This window comes from Calonectris borealis, chromosome 23 (genome assembly GCF_964195595.1).
Source record: "Calonectris borealis chromosome 23, bCalBor7.hap1.2, whole genome shotgun sequence".
Lineage (NCBI taxonomy): Eukaryota > Metazoa > Chordata > Aves > Procellariiformes > Procellariidae > Calonectris > Calonectris borealis.
The window spans coordinates 4,396,698-4,412,751 of record NC_134334.1 but is presented as its reverse complement, the minus strand read 5'-3'; the positions used below and the strand labels follow the sequence as shown (position 1 = coordinate 4,412,751).

General features: G+C 44.8%; 1 protein-coding gene across 1 annotated transcript in view; it reads left to right on the top strand.

Annotated features, from left to right (window-relative positions):
* Window positions 1-16,054, top strand: part of SAMD11 (sterile alpha motif domain containing 11) — a 126,960-nt gene that overhangs the window by 47,445 nt on the left and 63,461 nt on the right. The window contains exon 5 of the mRNA XM_075172401.1: window positions 2,872-2,922. Within this exon, the coding sequence (XP_075028502.1) occupies window positions 2,872-2,922 (51 nt within the window). The remainder of the gene's footprint in view (window positions 1-2,871; window positions 2,923-16,054) is intronic.

The window sequence follows — 16,054 nt, the reverse complement described above, 5'->3', positions numbered from 1 at the left end:
TGAACCCCAAGGGGAGAGCCAGGAGCCCAGGCAAGCTCCTGCTCTGGTGCCAGTTCCCTTTGCTGCCTGAGCAGATCGTTTCACCCTCCAGCCTTGTGCCCCCGTTGCAGTGCCATGGCTGGGAGGTCCTGTCTACCTGCTTCCGTGTCACTTGGGTGGGATGTGGACCCTCACGTTAAGGTACAGGCTCTCGATCAGAGAGCTGGGAGCAATGACAGTTCCCAGTGTGGATGGGAGCTTTTGAATGAGGTGTATTAGCTGCTCGGATAAAAGGAACGTTGCAGCCCTGTTTTGAGAGTCCCGTATGAAGAACACTTTTTACCTGCCAGGTAAAATAGATGGATGTCTACTACATGTTGTGAGCTCCAGAGCTGAGCACCTGTGGAAAGGAGAGGCACGTCGTTAGCGGAGTTTTAGGGTGAGACAGAATGGTTAGTGGTGCTGGCATCGTTGTGCGCCAGCTACCCAGGCTCCGAGAGGGCCCTATAGAGCACACACGGGGTGTAATGGGAGCACATATGTGGACCAAAGTGGACTATGGCCCACTGTTAGGCTCTGAACACTGCTTGGAGGAGATGCGTGTTGCCTTCAGAGAGAGGCCCATGGGGCAGGTTACCTTAACCACAGGTTTTCTGAATTGTAATTTTTTTTCATCAGGAAAGGGACCATGGAGTTTTAATCAGACAAACATGGCATTTAATCTACATATAGCTCAGGGCCAAACCCTTTTAGTTTTTTTGAGGGCACTGAAGAATGTTTTATGGACAGAGAAACAGGAGAAGCACAAGGTTCCTTTTCAGACTTGCAGTCCGATTTCCAGCTGGTCCCACAGAGTTCGTTGCTGTGCAGTATTTGGAGCTCTCCCCATTTCCACCGTGCAGCTGCCAGGATCTGATTTGCACAGTGCAAGGTGCTGAGCTGGAATTAAAGGGGGTTTATGAAGGTTTTGTGTATGTAGGAAATCTTGTATTCTAGGGAGCAGTGCGAAATCAGGCTTACCACCCTCCACCGGTTCCACTCTCTTGTGAGCAGGCCAGAGCCTTCCGGGGCTGTTAGGGCTGGCTTGAATTTGCTTTGAATTTTGGGTTCAGATCAGCTTACCTGGAAAGTCCAAATGTGTCCCAGAGTTCGACCAAACCTTGATTCATGGAAATTTTACTCAGTGCCCCAGTTTGGCCTGTGCTTTCCAGAAAGTTTTCAAATGTTGTCTGAATTTTAACTTCGAAGAACAACTGTTATTGCTATAAGCTCAGTAGCTGGGAAGTACCTATTCCATTTCTATTTGCAAATAAAATGTTGGGAAGATGGAAAGCTGGGATAGGTTTTCTAAACTGTTACCTATGAGGAAGAAAAAGAATAGGAAAAACCAGCTACATGTGGAGCTACTAAGTATAGTTCTGAGCACAGCTTTATCAGTGGAATTTAGTATCTACTAAAATCTAACAATCCCCTAAAAGAACTACTCGCCCCTAAAAGAACTACTCAGAGAGCAACCAGACTCCCTTTCTGAGCCAGCCTTGCAGGAAGAGCACAAAAGGAATGCGATCACGTTAGTAAAACTTGCAGCAGCATCATGTCTTGGATGTGAAATTATTTCTGTGCTAAGAGTTGTTTTCGATTGATTTCTGAACTAGGCTGAAGCAGGGGCACCCATTCAGGAAAGCACTTAAACAGACACTCAAACCTGAGTTAAGTCCCATTGACTTCACTGGTCATGCTTAAGTGTTTTCTGGCCCAATTCAAAGCACATTCAAATTGGAACAAAGGCTCTCTTTTACTTCAGCAGGTTTTAGATTAGGCTTTTTCTGCAGTCAGATGGTCTTCAGCTACACACTGTTGCTTTTTCTAGTTGAGGACAGAGGCAGGAGTGCTATAGGGATACACAAAATACGCAAAAGTGCGTTTGGCCTCTGCTACTTCTGATATTTGCAGCCACTTCTGTTTAATGCTTTTGGGAACCTACATCTGCAGGAGCTGATTTATACGCACAGCTAGGAATCAGCATGTTCACTGGCAGATGCCGAGAGATGTGGGAGTAGGTTTGCAAGGATACAATCCCTTGTGCAAGGATACAGGCTTGCTTGCCAGTTTGGTCTCAAATGGCTGGGGTTCTCATCAATCACGTTGACATGGAGAAACAGTGGTGGTCACAGACCTCCTCTGCGTGGTGGGGGAGATCAGTGCTCCCTGATATTGAGTGGAGACACCAGACCACAGAAGGTCAAGCATCTGCCTTAGCCCTCTGGGTTGGTGTAGATGCTGTCTAGTAGCAAGGGGGGGTGGAAAAACCCAACGAAAAACCAACCCCCTTGGCTGCTCTGTCTTAATTTAGGATATTGCTCATTTAGAATCTGCTATTCCTGCTTGTCAGCAGGCGGAGTGACAGAATATGTGAAATTAATTTCCGAGGTGGGAAATTGCTAATAATTTATTTACAGCTGGGGCGGGTGTGGAGGAGGGAATACAGTACAGACATATTTGGGTTTTCTTCATAAAATGTCAGTGCTTCGCTCTTTCTGCTTCCTCCGTACATGTCCTTTTAGTTGAGACAACATCCTACAGTCCCTACACCTATTAGGGAGACTGCATGCAGCAAAGAGGAGCTCTCTCACCGCTGTACAGCTCACCTGCAGGTCTCTCATTTACAGCACCGTGAGTCCTGCTGGGGGCCCTCAGGACTGCCATGTGCGTGCAGTGTGGCCCGTCACAGCACCCCACAGCTCAGAAGAAGGCAGTAGTTGTGGTTGAGAGTTAGGGAAAGGGAGTTTGAGAGGACCATGGGTGGGTTGTCGTGATGGAGCAGATCTTTTAAGTGGCAAGAGATGCAGTGTTCAGCGTGTGCCATTGACCTCTCTGTTTGTTTGTTGACAGGATACACACCCACTGGGATTTAAACATCTCCTTCCGAGAGACCTCTTGCAGGTACCATTTTGGGGCACCCTCTTTGTATGGTAGGCTAAGAGTTTATGATATGTTACTGGCATATGGATGCTGTTAGATGTAAATGAACATTTCTAACTGTCAGTGCTGTGGGTTTTTTTCTTCCTCCTTTGTTCCTCTTTCTCCCCTTACTACACATCCTTTCTTTTGTTTTTATTTTGGGGAAAGTTGTCTGTGGGGGGAACAGACTCTTTTATGTTGGAAGAGAGAATTGATTAGACTTGTAAAGAAAGCCCATTATTGGTTTTGATATGTTTACTCTGGTCCTTTTTTGGAAGAATGCAAGGTTGGGGTGGCCCAGATCTATTTCCTGACATGAGAGACATGGGAGTCTACATCTCATTTGCAAAAGTGATTCTTTGCACAAAAGGCTCATTGAAGGGCAAACTGACTGATGCTCCTCAATTGCTCAGGAGTTGCAGTGTTGTGCTTAGCAAACTTAAAGCAGCGCTGCCTTAAAAGGTGGGCCTGTGACTGCAGATGACAAGCGTCACTGGATGACAGATGCTTTAGATAACGTGATATCACTGGGAACACCCTGGTCCTGCAAAAACTTACGCATGTAGGCGTCCGGCTGCAGTGTTGAAGTATGAAGTATTGGAGCCAATAGGACTCTGCATTTTGCAACGTGAAGTATGAATGGGTTGAACTAGAGCTGCAAAAGTGCAGTGCAAGGGTATTTACCTTGGGGAAAAGTTGACATCCAAAAAATGACAAGTGTTTTACAAAGCATAAATAAAAGAAATGACATAGAAGTCTGAATTGTGAGAAGAGAAGGATTGCCAAACCAGTCTGCTATATCGGTTTTAAAGTCTGGTTTCCTGCAGTAACAGATACTCTAAGAAGGTGGAAATTCATAAATTGAAGTTATCCAGTTACAAACATGAATATTCCTTTGTGACCTCTGGGTCAGTTGACACCCTGAGCATAGTGCATTTTCTTTATGTGTTGCTAGTAGTCATAAACTTTTCTAACCCTTTAAAAATATAGCTGCAGAAATTTGCCTCGGCACTAGAAAAAGAAAACTGGAATTTTGAAATTTCTCTTTTATACTCGGTTGCCACATCTGAGTGAAATAGTTGAGCCTGGCAGGTGCTGCTTGTTTTCTACAACAAGAAAAATTAATCTGTGCAGCTGTGAAACTTCTTGGTTTCACAGGAGGTAGATAGGGTGCAGAGCAGTCCAGAATTGGGTTCTGTACGTGCTTCATACATACGGGATACTGTAGAAATCAGGATCCTGGTCTATTGCATCTGCTTGCAAACAGCAGTCCGCTCATAACTTTTTTGTTTTGCTAAAAGTAGTTTCTGATGCTTTGTGTAAACTTCGTGTTCAGTTAGAGATTTAAAAACAGTAGGAAAATACTACTACTACTACTACTTGTGGAAGTGCCCACTGCATGCTAGACACTTAACAAACATTTAAGAAACGATTCATACTCTGTACAGATTAGATTGTCTGGACAAGGGAGTGCAAATAATTTCATCTGATGACTTTTGTGACAAGACTTAATCTGTATAAGGCTCAGTGCAGCAAATGTAGCGTTTACTCAAGAGAACATTGTTTAAGAGCTTTAGAGAGACATTCCTATCAGTATTGCGGATGATGTGGGCATTTTTCTGTTCTATCTGCAAGCCTCAGAATGTTTTGCAAATGTAAGCGTCAGTTACAGGAGCAGAGAGTATTAGAAATTACTTCCACCTCCATGCTTCCTTCAAATGCAGTGCTAACAAGGTCTGTCCCTGTTCTGCGTGCTCCCCAGAAAAACTGCGGCACAAAAGTGGAAGTGGACAGCAGAGAAATGAAGGACAAATAGTCTCTGTCATTTTAACCCATTCACACATACCCACTCCCTCCCTCTCCCAAACTGAGGACGATTTGGACTGTTCTGTTGGCAACATTGGTGTTTGAAGGTCATAGCCTAAACTGTGCACCTGGAGAGAAAAGTCCATCTATATTTAATTGAGCACTGGAGTATGAATTAAGTCTTGGCATCCCCATGAGGCTCACTGGAGGCAGTGGGGAGTGAAGGGTGGGAAATCTGTACTGATTCATACTCCATCAGGGAATGAGTGAGGGCAGAGGTATTCACTGGTATTTAAGTAAGCACAGACTTTGACCCTGAAGCATAAACCCCCATAATTCCTAAAATTTACAATGTTAAGAATATAGAACCCCACCCTGATCAGTAAGCATCTAGAAGCCAGTCCAGAAGGCACATCTCACCCAGCACTCCTACAAAAAACAGCTGAAGTTTTGCATGTCAGCCTTTAGAGTAAAATCCCTGGTTTGTTGCTATAAGCTTTTGGGACTCTAAAATACAAAAGAATGGATTCCTTCCAGGCAGACCCTTTCATGATAAATTTCAGCCTAGAGCAAAGTTTTATGGCTGAGTTATAAAATCCTAAAAGGCAGAGGTTTGTAATGGAAGTGCTGACACAAGCCTTAATTAAGAGCCGTGTGAACAACGATTCTGCACAATGGCAACTAAGGGTGCAAACACCTTTGGAAATTAGAATCCCTTTCTTAAAAAAAATTTCTGAACCTTCAATGCATAGAATAAAATAATGATCTGATTTTTATGTCAAAAGGTACACTTTTTGGGCTTCCTCAGCTTAACTGTTTGTTCCCTTCAGTTTAGCTCTCTCCTGGCAGAAACATCAGTAATTCCTCCGGGGAGCAGAAGTTTTGCTTTTGCCGATTAAATGGTTAGTCCAACTATCAAAAATTGTGCCTATCCAGCTAGTTCAAAAGAAAACAACACGTGTTATACTATGTGGCAAAGAGAGTTAGTTGTGTGTTTATGTGTCAGTACAGAAAAAGGTTTTATGTATTTAAGTGACCTAAATTGCCACACAGTTCTGTAAAACATCTGGCGTACCTAAAATACATCATGGGATGGCAAAAAGGTTTAGCTGACCTTTGTTCTCAGTGACCTGCGTAATTCAGCACATGGGAGTTACAGAGGTCATCCCAAACCCATGCCGGGAAGTCTTCACGATGCACCACACCTGCATGAACACACACAGTCACCATACTATTTTAAATCAAGCAGGTCTGAGAACTGCCATCTTAATTTATTGGCCTCTTTGTCATAAGTTTGTCTTTGATCTTCCTTTCCAAGTTGTCAGAGGATACCTGGATTCGTTGGCTTTAGCCACCTTAGAATTGCTGTCTGCGTTGCCCTGGATAAAAAGACGTTTAATTGGGTACAAGTCATTCTATATGCAAAGAACCAAAAGCTCGAGATAGGGGAATTATCCTGAAAGGGGAGATTAGAATCTCTCCTTGTCTTGCCAGGTACTTTGCTCCCTTCCCTTTTAAGCTTTGAAGTTAATGCAGGTTTAAGTTTTTGTTTACAGCTAGACTTCCTTTAAAATTGCCTTTTTAAGGTAGAATTCCCTTGAATGGACATACTGTTCCTGGAATAATTTGCTGAAATGTGTTAAAGTTGTTCAGTAAATGATGCACTTCTCCTTTTATTTCAAGACAAGCCTGTCAAATTTTGAAATAGTAAACACAAGGTTAAAGCCGGTCTCCGCCACAGGATGCCTAGTCTCTGCTCCCATTGATTTCAGTGTGAGTCACAGTTGCTCAGCACCACAGGCAGGATTACCTTTCTGAGGTTGAGGCATCTCATGAAAATAAATTGTGGAATAAAAAGGAGTTCCAGGCAGGAAAAGGATTTTCCTTCTATTTGTTGCCACTTGATGTCTTGAGGGAACCGCAGGGAGGTAAGTGAGAAATAGATAAGAGGCCATGCATGTTAATACGATGCGGTGATGCAGCTCAGGATGGAATAAACACTTTGCCCACCTGAGAATTTCAAGACACTGTCAGTGCAATTAAGCCATCCCTGTTTCCAAGGAAATCAAGAGTTGTTTAGTGTTGCCCTTGTTAAAGATGGCCTGACTGGTAGGAAAGAAGATGGTATGTAATTTGCTTAAAGCTGCATAAAAAGACAAGGAGCATAGCAGAGAATTGAGCTAGGCGTCTTGATGTTCAGCCACATGCTTTAGCTTTTGGCTGCATGGTAAGCAAACTCTGAAAGAATATCCGAGGCAGCATTTCTGTCCTCAAAGTCCTGCGCTGGTGCAGGCATAAAACAGTGACAAAGGAGAGAGGCAGGAGCATGCAAAAGAGTCTCTTCGCTGCTGTATGAACAAAAAGCCACTTGAGGGGACACTCCAAGCTTACTGGGCCTGCCAGGGGATAATTTTATCCAGGTACATGCCACATGAAGGCTGCGTAAGGAGATGGAAGGGAAACAAAGGCATCATTTGCCCAAAGCAAATAAAATGCATTTAGCAACCGCAGTTTAAACAAAGATTACAGCGGTGTGTAAGCAGCCTTTCTGGACGGGCACCGTATTAGAATGTGTTTTAGACAGACGGACATTTGGCCAAGAGCCTGTCTATCCGTGTGCATGCGTATGTTTAAATCTGACTACAACATACTTAGTGGGCCTTTCCACCTTGATTTAACTCTAGCATAAACCCTTACTCAGCCAGAACTGGGTTTAGGCAGCAGGACTTACACTGGATTGTTACATGTACATATTTGGTCTATGTGGTACAGCTGCACACTTTTTAGAAAACTGTATTTAAGGAGGAATGAAACAGGTTAGTCAAGAAGGAAGAGGACATTAAATAAACCAGGCCAAGTGGAAGAAGCAGATGAAAAATACATGGGAAATGGGACAGGAGAAGAAAACTAAAGGGAAATTCACTGATTTAGCTCATTCCGTTGGAAGATACACCGGGAGAGAAAAAGCAGGAGAGGAGAATTGAAAAATGGATGGTTCTGAACATGTCAAGGCTGATCCTGACTCAGCAGAAAGTATTGCTGTGTGATGCAGGTAACGTTATCAAGTGCCAGAGCATCCCGCTGCTCTGCCCTTTAAGGATTGATACAGGTTGGCTTCTGGGCTGTCTATTTATTTATTTATTTATTTTTCCCAGTAAGGTTTTGCCTCCTAATCTGGGAGACCTGAAGTAGGTACTAAAAGGTCACAAGAAGTTTTTAGCACCTGGAAGCTAGATGTGACCCCTTTACGCCCTGCAATCTTTAGCATCTGCTGCTAAAAGAGGTGGTATTTGTCAGATAAGCACCTTTCAGTTACAGCAGAAAAATCAGACAGTGGCAGAGGGACAAGAGTGCCTTCAAATGGGGTCCTGCCTTCACCCTTCCATGTCGGTCACTGATTTCTGCCTCGACACGAATGGACAGCAGGGCTGAAGCAGTAGCCGAAGTTGAAAAAGCTGATAGTGAGCTGAACTAAACGGAATGAGTCAGATTTTGCCCATCTAATTTAAGTCAGGACAGAGAAGACTGGTGAGATACCAACTGTATGTAGGCCTACAGAGCTGTTTCCATAACTCGTGATGACTTTGGAGGACAAGGGTGAAGCTGTCTCTTAACTGTACGCTCTAGAAAGCTTAAAAAGATCCCAGTGAAAGACCGCAGAATGTATTAAGCACGACTTCTGGATTGGTATGGGGAGGACACTTATTTAACATGAGGCTGAATTTGGCCCTTCCAGATTATTTCCGCAGTGGCTTTGGGACGTAGACTGCTTAAGGAAATGTTTTAATCCTCATCTTGGCGGAACATACAAAGAGCTCTCCCCTTTGAAACTGTTAAAGTTAAAGCTGTGAACCAGGACGTGGTTCCTGAAGGCAAAGCCAATAAATACAAGGAAGTTCTTGGCTAATGCCACCGTTGTTGGCAGTCAAGGCATGGCTATGTGGAGACAATATGTTGGAAGGAAAAGACTTTCCAGATGGGTGAACTCAGTTTGTTCATCAAACAGTGACATACCTGTTTGATTTTAGACAATAGTTGCCCAACAAGTAAATGGATGTGTTCTTTTGTTTTACTGGAAGAAGAGAAGTAAAGTAAATCCACACCAAATCCACACAGTTGATGGACATTAACAAGAAGGTTCTGTGTCAGAATGAAGAGCATTTGGGAAGGTTCAGCCACAGAGCTAAGCCTCCAGTTCTTCAGAAAAAAATATGAGCAACCTTTGCTTTGCTTGTGTTTGACCACCCACAAAGCATCCACGTGAAGTTTGAAAGTGTAGACATTGAGATAAAACGGGAGGAACTGCTACGTATGGGCCTGATGTACCATCAGCTGCTTTTTGGGGACTTCAGATGGCAACAGGACTGGCTCTATGCTATAGAGTATATGGTTTCCTTTTATTTGTGAATCTAAACCCCCCAAAGACTGGTACTGGCAGGAAACAAAGTCAGTCGTTCTTGACACCATCTTGCTGGAAGGCACTGATGAACTTCAGTTCTAGAAGTTGCTTGTATTCCTGGACGACACAGAGGCTGCTGGCAGGACGCTCCCCAAGGCCCATGGGAGTGGGTGAATTAGGCCTGGGATTTTCAAGGAGTCATGGAGAGCAGAGATACCTGAGTAGCTTTTGCTTCTCCCTTTCCTGTAGGGATGAGGCCAAACAAGGCCTTATCTATGGCAGATTCTGGAGCGAACATACTTGTAGGGAAGAAGGGATGAACAAGGAGGAGAAAATTAGTCCCTATTGGTTTGCTGAAAAGTAGTATTTCATCTGAAATAATTACTTCATCACTATTTCATCAGCAGTACTTTTTGCTCTTGTATTTATTCTCAGGAAGCTTCATTTGGCTATAGGGATGGGTTAGGGAAAGGAGACCATTTATGTACTAGCAGAGATTCAGAGAAATGCTAAAGGTGAATAGGTAGCTGATAAACTAGTTTTAGCTTTCATTTTAAACCTAGAAGAATACAATTATATTTCAAATAAGGTAGGTGAGAAAAGCTGTTAGATACCTACAAGGCAAGAGGGAATGTTTAATCAAGAGTAATGTTCTTCATATTCATCCCCAGTATGTTGTCATCTCTTTAGTGTATCTATCTGTCATGGGAGGGGGGTATACTGGACCTTTTGTAGGGCAACTGAAAGGATTCTGGGTAAACCGAGCATGTGAAGGCATCTTAAGACCTTGGTATATTTTTAAGATATACATAAGCTTAGTTGCAGCTTTTGGGGAGCATTCCTGATATATTTCAGCTGCATACAGCTGAAAAGAGAATCATATCCTTCTGCTTTTAGATTGTATGTTGGATCAGAACTTCAAGGGCATGTTTCTGGGATAGGAGGTTTTCTGACCTCCCTCTTCACACCCTACTGTGAAATTGAAAGGATTCAAATGTAAGTCTGTCTTGTCCTTAATGCATTGGATATGTGAGTGATTCCTGTAGATCATCGGTTCCCACTGTTCATTGTCTAAACTTATACCCTGTCACCCATTTAAAATCGCTCGTCTGAGTATTTTAATATTTCATCAGTTCAAAGCAGGCAGCTTAATGAATTGAGAAAATGAGGAGAATTTGGGATATTTAAAGAGACCTTATATCCATTAGGCACACCAGCTGCGTGTCAGCGACACATTCTTTTTATTGGCTGAGCAAAACATTTCTATTTTTCTGTTACTGAGGAACATTGGAACGCAGCATCTAGACAAGTCCAAAACTTCAGGGAACGCTCTACATGTCAGCAGGACAAGCCCATTGATTTTGGTGCAAATCAGACATGCCAAAAAAACTGTCGGGAGAAAAATCAGGACCTCCAGGCTGCCTGGTGCTGCAGGCAGAGGAATTGTTTGGCCCTTCCATGCACTTGCATGCTTGCAGCAGGAGCAGCTGCTTGGCTTAGAGGGTGAGGCTGGGTGTGACTTGGATTCTGACAAGTAACTGAGTTTCAGGAGTGTTTTTTAAGGGACGAGTCTGGAGATCCAGCATGCAAGACCTAGGGAGTTGGGGAAATCTGGAGTAAGCAGGGATGATGAGGTTGGAGTTGATGACAAACTGGGGAACTGAAAGATGGGCTTATAAATTTGCATGGGAACACACTAAGCCCCTGGGAAATGATGGAAAGGAAGACGAAGAGACACTGAAGCTCTAGGATGAGGGAGGGATCCAACGTGAGCTGCAGGAGTCCATGAAGCAGGGAGTATTGGAGGTTGACTCACAAGGTCTGTGTAGTGAGGAGGCAGAGGAAGAGCAGAATGGAGACAGTTTTAGGTATTCATGAAATGCACTTGACTCACAATAAGGGGTTGTCACAAGTATGTAACACCCCACCCTCCAACTGCATTTCTGCTTGCCATGGTTGCCTTCATTATTCTCTTAGTGAAACCTTTTTTATTAGTGGCCAAGGTGAGCTGTAGCCTGTGCTCGGGGAGGGCGAGGGTGATCAATAGTATGGGCTTGATGGATGTTCAGAGGAAAAATGTACGGACACTTGTAGTGGTTGTGGCAGATGAGCCGATGAAGATGGACCATTACGGAAAATCCTTCTGAACTCTGGTGAATTTGAGTTGGGTTGCTGCCCGACAAGTGTGTGCATACAAGGTAGAAGTCAAAGATGTTTTCAAGGGACTAGTCATGTGTGTTCTTGGATGCACATCTGCACTAAGAAAAAATGGCAGGAAGGAGAAAAGAGCCTGTAACTAACCTTCAGGCTTTTTGCCAGCTTGGGGTGCTGGGTTCCATGTCCTCATGAGAGGAAAATAGCAGAAGACCTTCAGGTTTCCTGCCTCAGAAGAGAGCTGGGGGCAGTAAAGCTGGCAGAAAGAGCAGGAGACTGCTATGAACAGCAGTGCAAGCATCATACGGGGATGGTGCTTCCCAGGAGCTGCACCTTGCCAATGGTAATCTTGCACAGTGCTTACACCATGCTTTTGGTGTACTTTTTACAAGTCTGGGTGAGGTGTTTCATCCGGAGGGCTGGTGTATCCTGCTGGCGATGGAGGAGTAGTAAAGTGACTGACCGTGTTTAAGGTTTTCCCTACCTTGTTTGGATTCATGCTGTCATTTTTTCTAATGCTTTGTGCCCTTCTGCTTTTCTCAGAACTCACCGTGCTCCTTCATCCTGCTGCACAGTAAGCTTTTTGGCTCCACGATTACAACTGTGGTGGAAATGCAGGATTCAAGATGCATTAGGCCTGTCTGATAGTTTTTCAAACTCAGAAGCCCTATCTGCATTACTGCAGACAGGAGGGGAAATCTGAGGCTAAAATGTTTAGCATGGGCATCCCCCTTGCCAAATGCTTTTGTGGCACCTTAGCAGATGGGCACATGTCAGAACCGACTATCAGAATAAGGTGTCAGTAATGATAGACTGGGTTTGCGCTTCATCTCAGTGCTTTATTTCTTCCCCATCTCTAGTCCAGCATCGATGTGGTGTAGTTCCATCTTACTTTTATTTATGGGGTTGCAGAGAGCCGAATGACAAAGCAGGATTACAATAAAAACATCTTTATACTTATTTTCACTTAATTTTGGAGTTGCCAGCTCTACGGATCATTTTTATGAACTGTCATAAGCATTAATGAAATTTTATGAGCATTTTGCTTGGGACATTGCAGGATGATTTTTTTTTTCAAGATAAGTCTGCAGGGAGAGTTAGGGCTGTATTGCCCATGGCTGGGGTTGGGATTTTCAGGCCTCTCAGCTCCCTCCAGTTGGTAAAACTCGTTTACCCCTCCCTCTTTCCCCTTTTCCCTTCCCTCGCCTTTCCCCTTTCCTTCCCTTTTTGCCTGTGTCTGATGGGTGACATCTCATCAGAAGGTGGAGATACCCAAGAAGCAGAAGTGGGGTGCTGGTAAATTCTTGTCTGTCAAGGTCTATCAAGACTGATGTCTAAGAAGTACAGAGAGTGACTGAGAGTATTTTTTAATCAATGATGAAGTTTTAAAAGGCAACTGAAACACTGAGCAATAAAAATATAACCAAGAAGGCCAAGGAATGAGAGGCAGCTGTGCCCTGAGCTTTGCCTGCTGGAAATCACGCTCCTGTCTTCTGTCTAGAGCACAAGATTCTCACGGGGTGCAGCTTACTCCTTGGCAGCGGAGGTAGGTGGGAGTCTTCCCATTAGCTTCAGCAGGCCCCGAGCTGGATTCTTGAATAGCAGGGCCAGTTTGCACTTCATTGAGCACGTCAAAATGCTGTTGAACACATTGCTGGCTACAAATGTCAGTCGCCGGGTAGATGCGCGGTCTAAGTTTTTGCAGCAAATAGAGAAGTTCGAGATGAGCTCGGGAAATAAGGAGAGGGAGCCAGAAAGTGCATCACAAGGTGGCTTGCCTCCCAGCAGTTTGCCACATTGCAATTCATGCAGTGGCAGGTCAGAGGAGCTGAGGCTGCCCAGCTCATGCCAGAGAGGTCCTGGAGGGTGAGAAGTGGGATGGGGAGAGGCAGATAAGGCACAGAGAGGTCTGGAGGAAGGAGGCAGCCCCTCTGCTCCTCGGAGCTGCACGTACATATGCTCGCTTGCATCCAGCTGCTTTGCCTGGGGCTTATCTGCCTATCTCTGATGGAAAAGAGACACAGCCAGTCAGCGGGTCATGCTGCCTATTGTTTAACAGTGAAACAAACTCTGCTTCTCCCCCTTGCACCCCCCAGCCCCATCCACTTCTTTATTAGTCACCTGATCAGAGCCTTCAAATCCTTGACCCAAATCCTCCTGTGCCCAGCTTTAGGTCTTATCCTGCTCTGGCTGTTCTGTCCACCATCGACCTGGGAGGAAAGGTATTGGCTGTGCGCTGGTGATTAGGGAGATGCTGCTGGATGTTTTGAGCTGTGTGCAAGGTGATAAGCAGGAGTGAGGGAGGAGGGGAAGAGCCCTTGATCGGTCTGAGCTGCGAGCTTTCCCTGATCCACATCCCCTCTCTGTTTCTGCTGACTCAGTGACCCTAGTTTTACTGCCTGGGATTGTCGGAGACAGTGACCTTGCCTGTCTGCTCAAGGACCTCTGGCACTCAAAGGCCATGCCAGGGCAAACCAAGACATGCTGAGGAGAAAGTTAGTTTGCAGAATTTCTTATCCCAAGATGACTCTCAGCTCTGCCGGACTGGAAGATGGTTAATCCTGCGCTGATTTGGTGCTGCGCATGTGGCAGGGAGTCAGAGCGGTCATCTTGTGAAATGTGCTTTTTTTCGTCTGGGTAGGAAGTTTTACATACTGGTAAGGAAGGAGCTGAGAGGGTTCATTAGCTCTTGGGAATAAACAGATTATTTTGCTCCCAGAGCACTCGATTCAGTGTGGTCGGGGTTCTGGGGTGGAGGGTCTCTGTTTGCTTCCTGGTGGGCAGAGACACAGGTCACACGTTTTTTTCACTCTGAGCTGCCACTATTAACTGGGAGTACGATAGGGTGATTTTCTGACAGGTTCTATGCAGGAGGTCAGACGAGGTAGATGTAACGGTCCCTTCTGGGGCTTAAAATCAATGAATCTGTGATTAAATGGCCCACAGAGGCTGGACATTGCAGGTTAGGGGAAAAGGAGTGATACTGGTGGCATTTTGTGTGGGAGCTGCGGTCAGGTATTTCTGCTTCGGCAGCACAATGGCCAGCAATCCCCAGGTTGTGTCTCTCTCTCCAGGTCCCTTTAACGAGCCCCAGATTTACCTGCGCACAGTAGGTAAATCCACAAGGTGGATTTTTTCCGAGGGCTGGGCTGGAGTGCATATGTTTCTTTGGAAAGTGGTTATTAGTTTTGTTTTGAGTTTAAAAAAATGCTAACTAAAAAATACGAGAGCCTTTGAGTGGTTGTTTTACACCAGTCCTGACATTACATAGTTGTGCTGTTACATAAGGTTGTTTCTCAGCTATAATGATGCAACAGTATTTATAGACCAATCTGGGTTTTCCTTTTAATGGCTTCCATAAAAAGCTCATTATTCCCTTCACACAGTCACTGACTGATTTACATGCTTGTTCTGTCCCTGGGCGTACGCTCCAGTTTGGGTAGCCCTGAGCGGCACACTCACACTGTCTGCTTGTTGCTAAATGACTCTGACAATAGTCTGGCTGTGACGCTGGTCTGATCCTTACACCAGAAACTTGTCTTTTGGGGAGATGGTGAGGAGAGGGGAGAGGAGGTCGACAGAGAAGAAAAAATCACTTGTGTTTCTGCAGGTTCTGGCAATATTGTCATCTCCTTGGAGCTGCAAGCTGTCTGTCATTCCTGGCGTATCGACCTGGCCAGGCAAGGGACCTGGCTGGCTAGAATGGGTGCATATGGCATGCAGAAGGAAGTCCTGCAGAGCAAACAGAGTCTGTGAATCTGTCACCTGAGCCAGGGGTGCCATTGAAATCTACTCTTGAGCCGGACTTGCGTCCGGTCAGGCTGAGAATGAGGAAGGAAAAGAAACCCCGTGTGTGTTCCTCAGAGTGACACAGGAGGGTTTGTGTGGAGGGTGCGTGGGCACACACCTGCGCTGATCTCCGCTTTCCCTGGCTTAATCAATGGCCTTGCGTCTTTCCCCCTGCCAGCCCTGACATTCCTCCTTTTGCATATTGGATTTTTTTTTCTTTATTGTAGGGAGGGGCAGAGGGTCGGGACAGTTTTATGGCAACTGTATTGATCAGTAAAATTTAATATAATCCCTGCACTTACTGTGTGATCGTTAAGGGGATGGAGAGCCGGTGAAACATATTTAAAAAGAAATATTTTTCAGTTTTATTTCCTCTCATGCTACTTTTCTGAGTCTCTCTTCTCTTCCAAACCTGCCATCAATCTCCTACTTCGCATCTCTTCAAAGACAGCCATACATTTTTGACTGGGTTTTCACAGTTTGCCTTTGATTTGATTAAGTATTAGGAAAAGACTTATCCAGTCTGGTCCGGTGCTAGATTCATTCACCATTTCCTCAGCTACTGTCTTGCAGTTTCTGGATCTATGCAATTTTGTGTCTACTGAGAATATCACTCCCTCTTTTTTATCTCAGATATATCTGGAACTCCTATTGCTGAAGTACCAGGTTGCCTGTTGGTGTCTAATGCCTCCCACTCACGCAGTGCCCCTGTGCATCGCCATGGGTATGGAGAACAGCAGCACAAAGTGGTTAAGTGACATGCCAGCAAAGTCTGGGCAGGAAATTGGAGCAGAAAAATGAGAGCTTGAGTTTCAAACTTGTGCTGAATATCCTAACCACTGGAGCAGCCTTTTTTGGGCACTGCTGAGTGGTGCAGCACCGCAGGTGAAATACCTCCTCTACAGAGAGACCTGCACTTTTTGTGCCTGATACCAAGCACTGAAAGGTTACTGTACGTGATCTTGC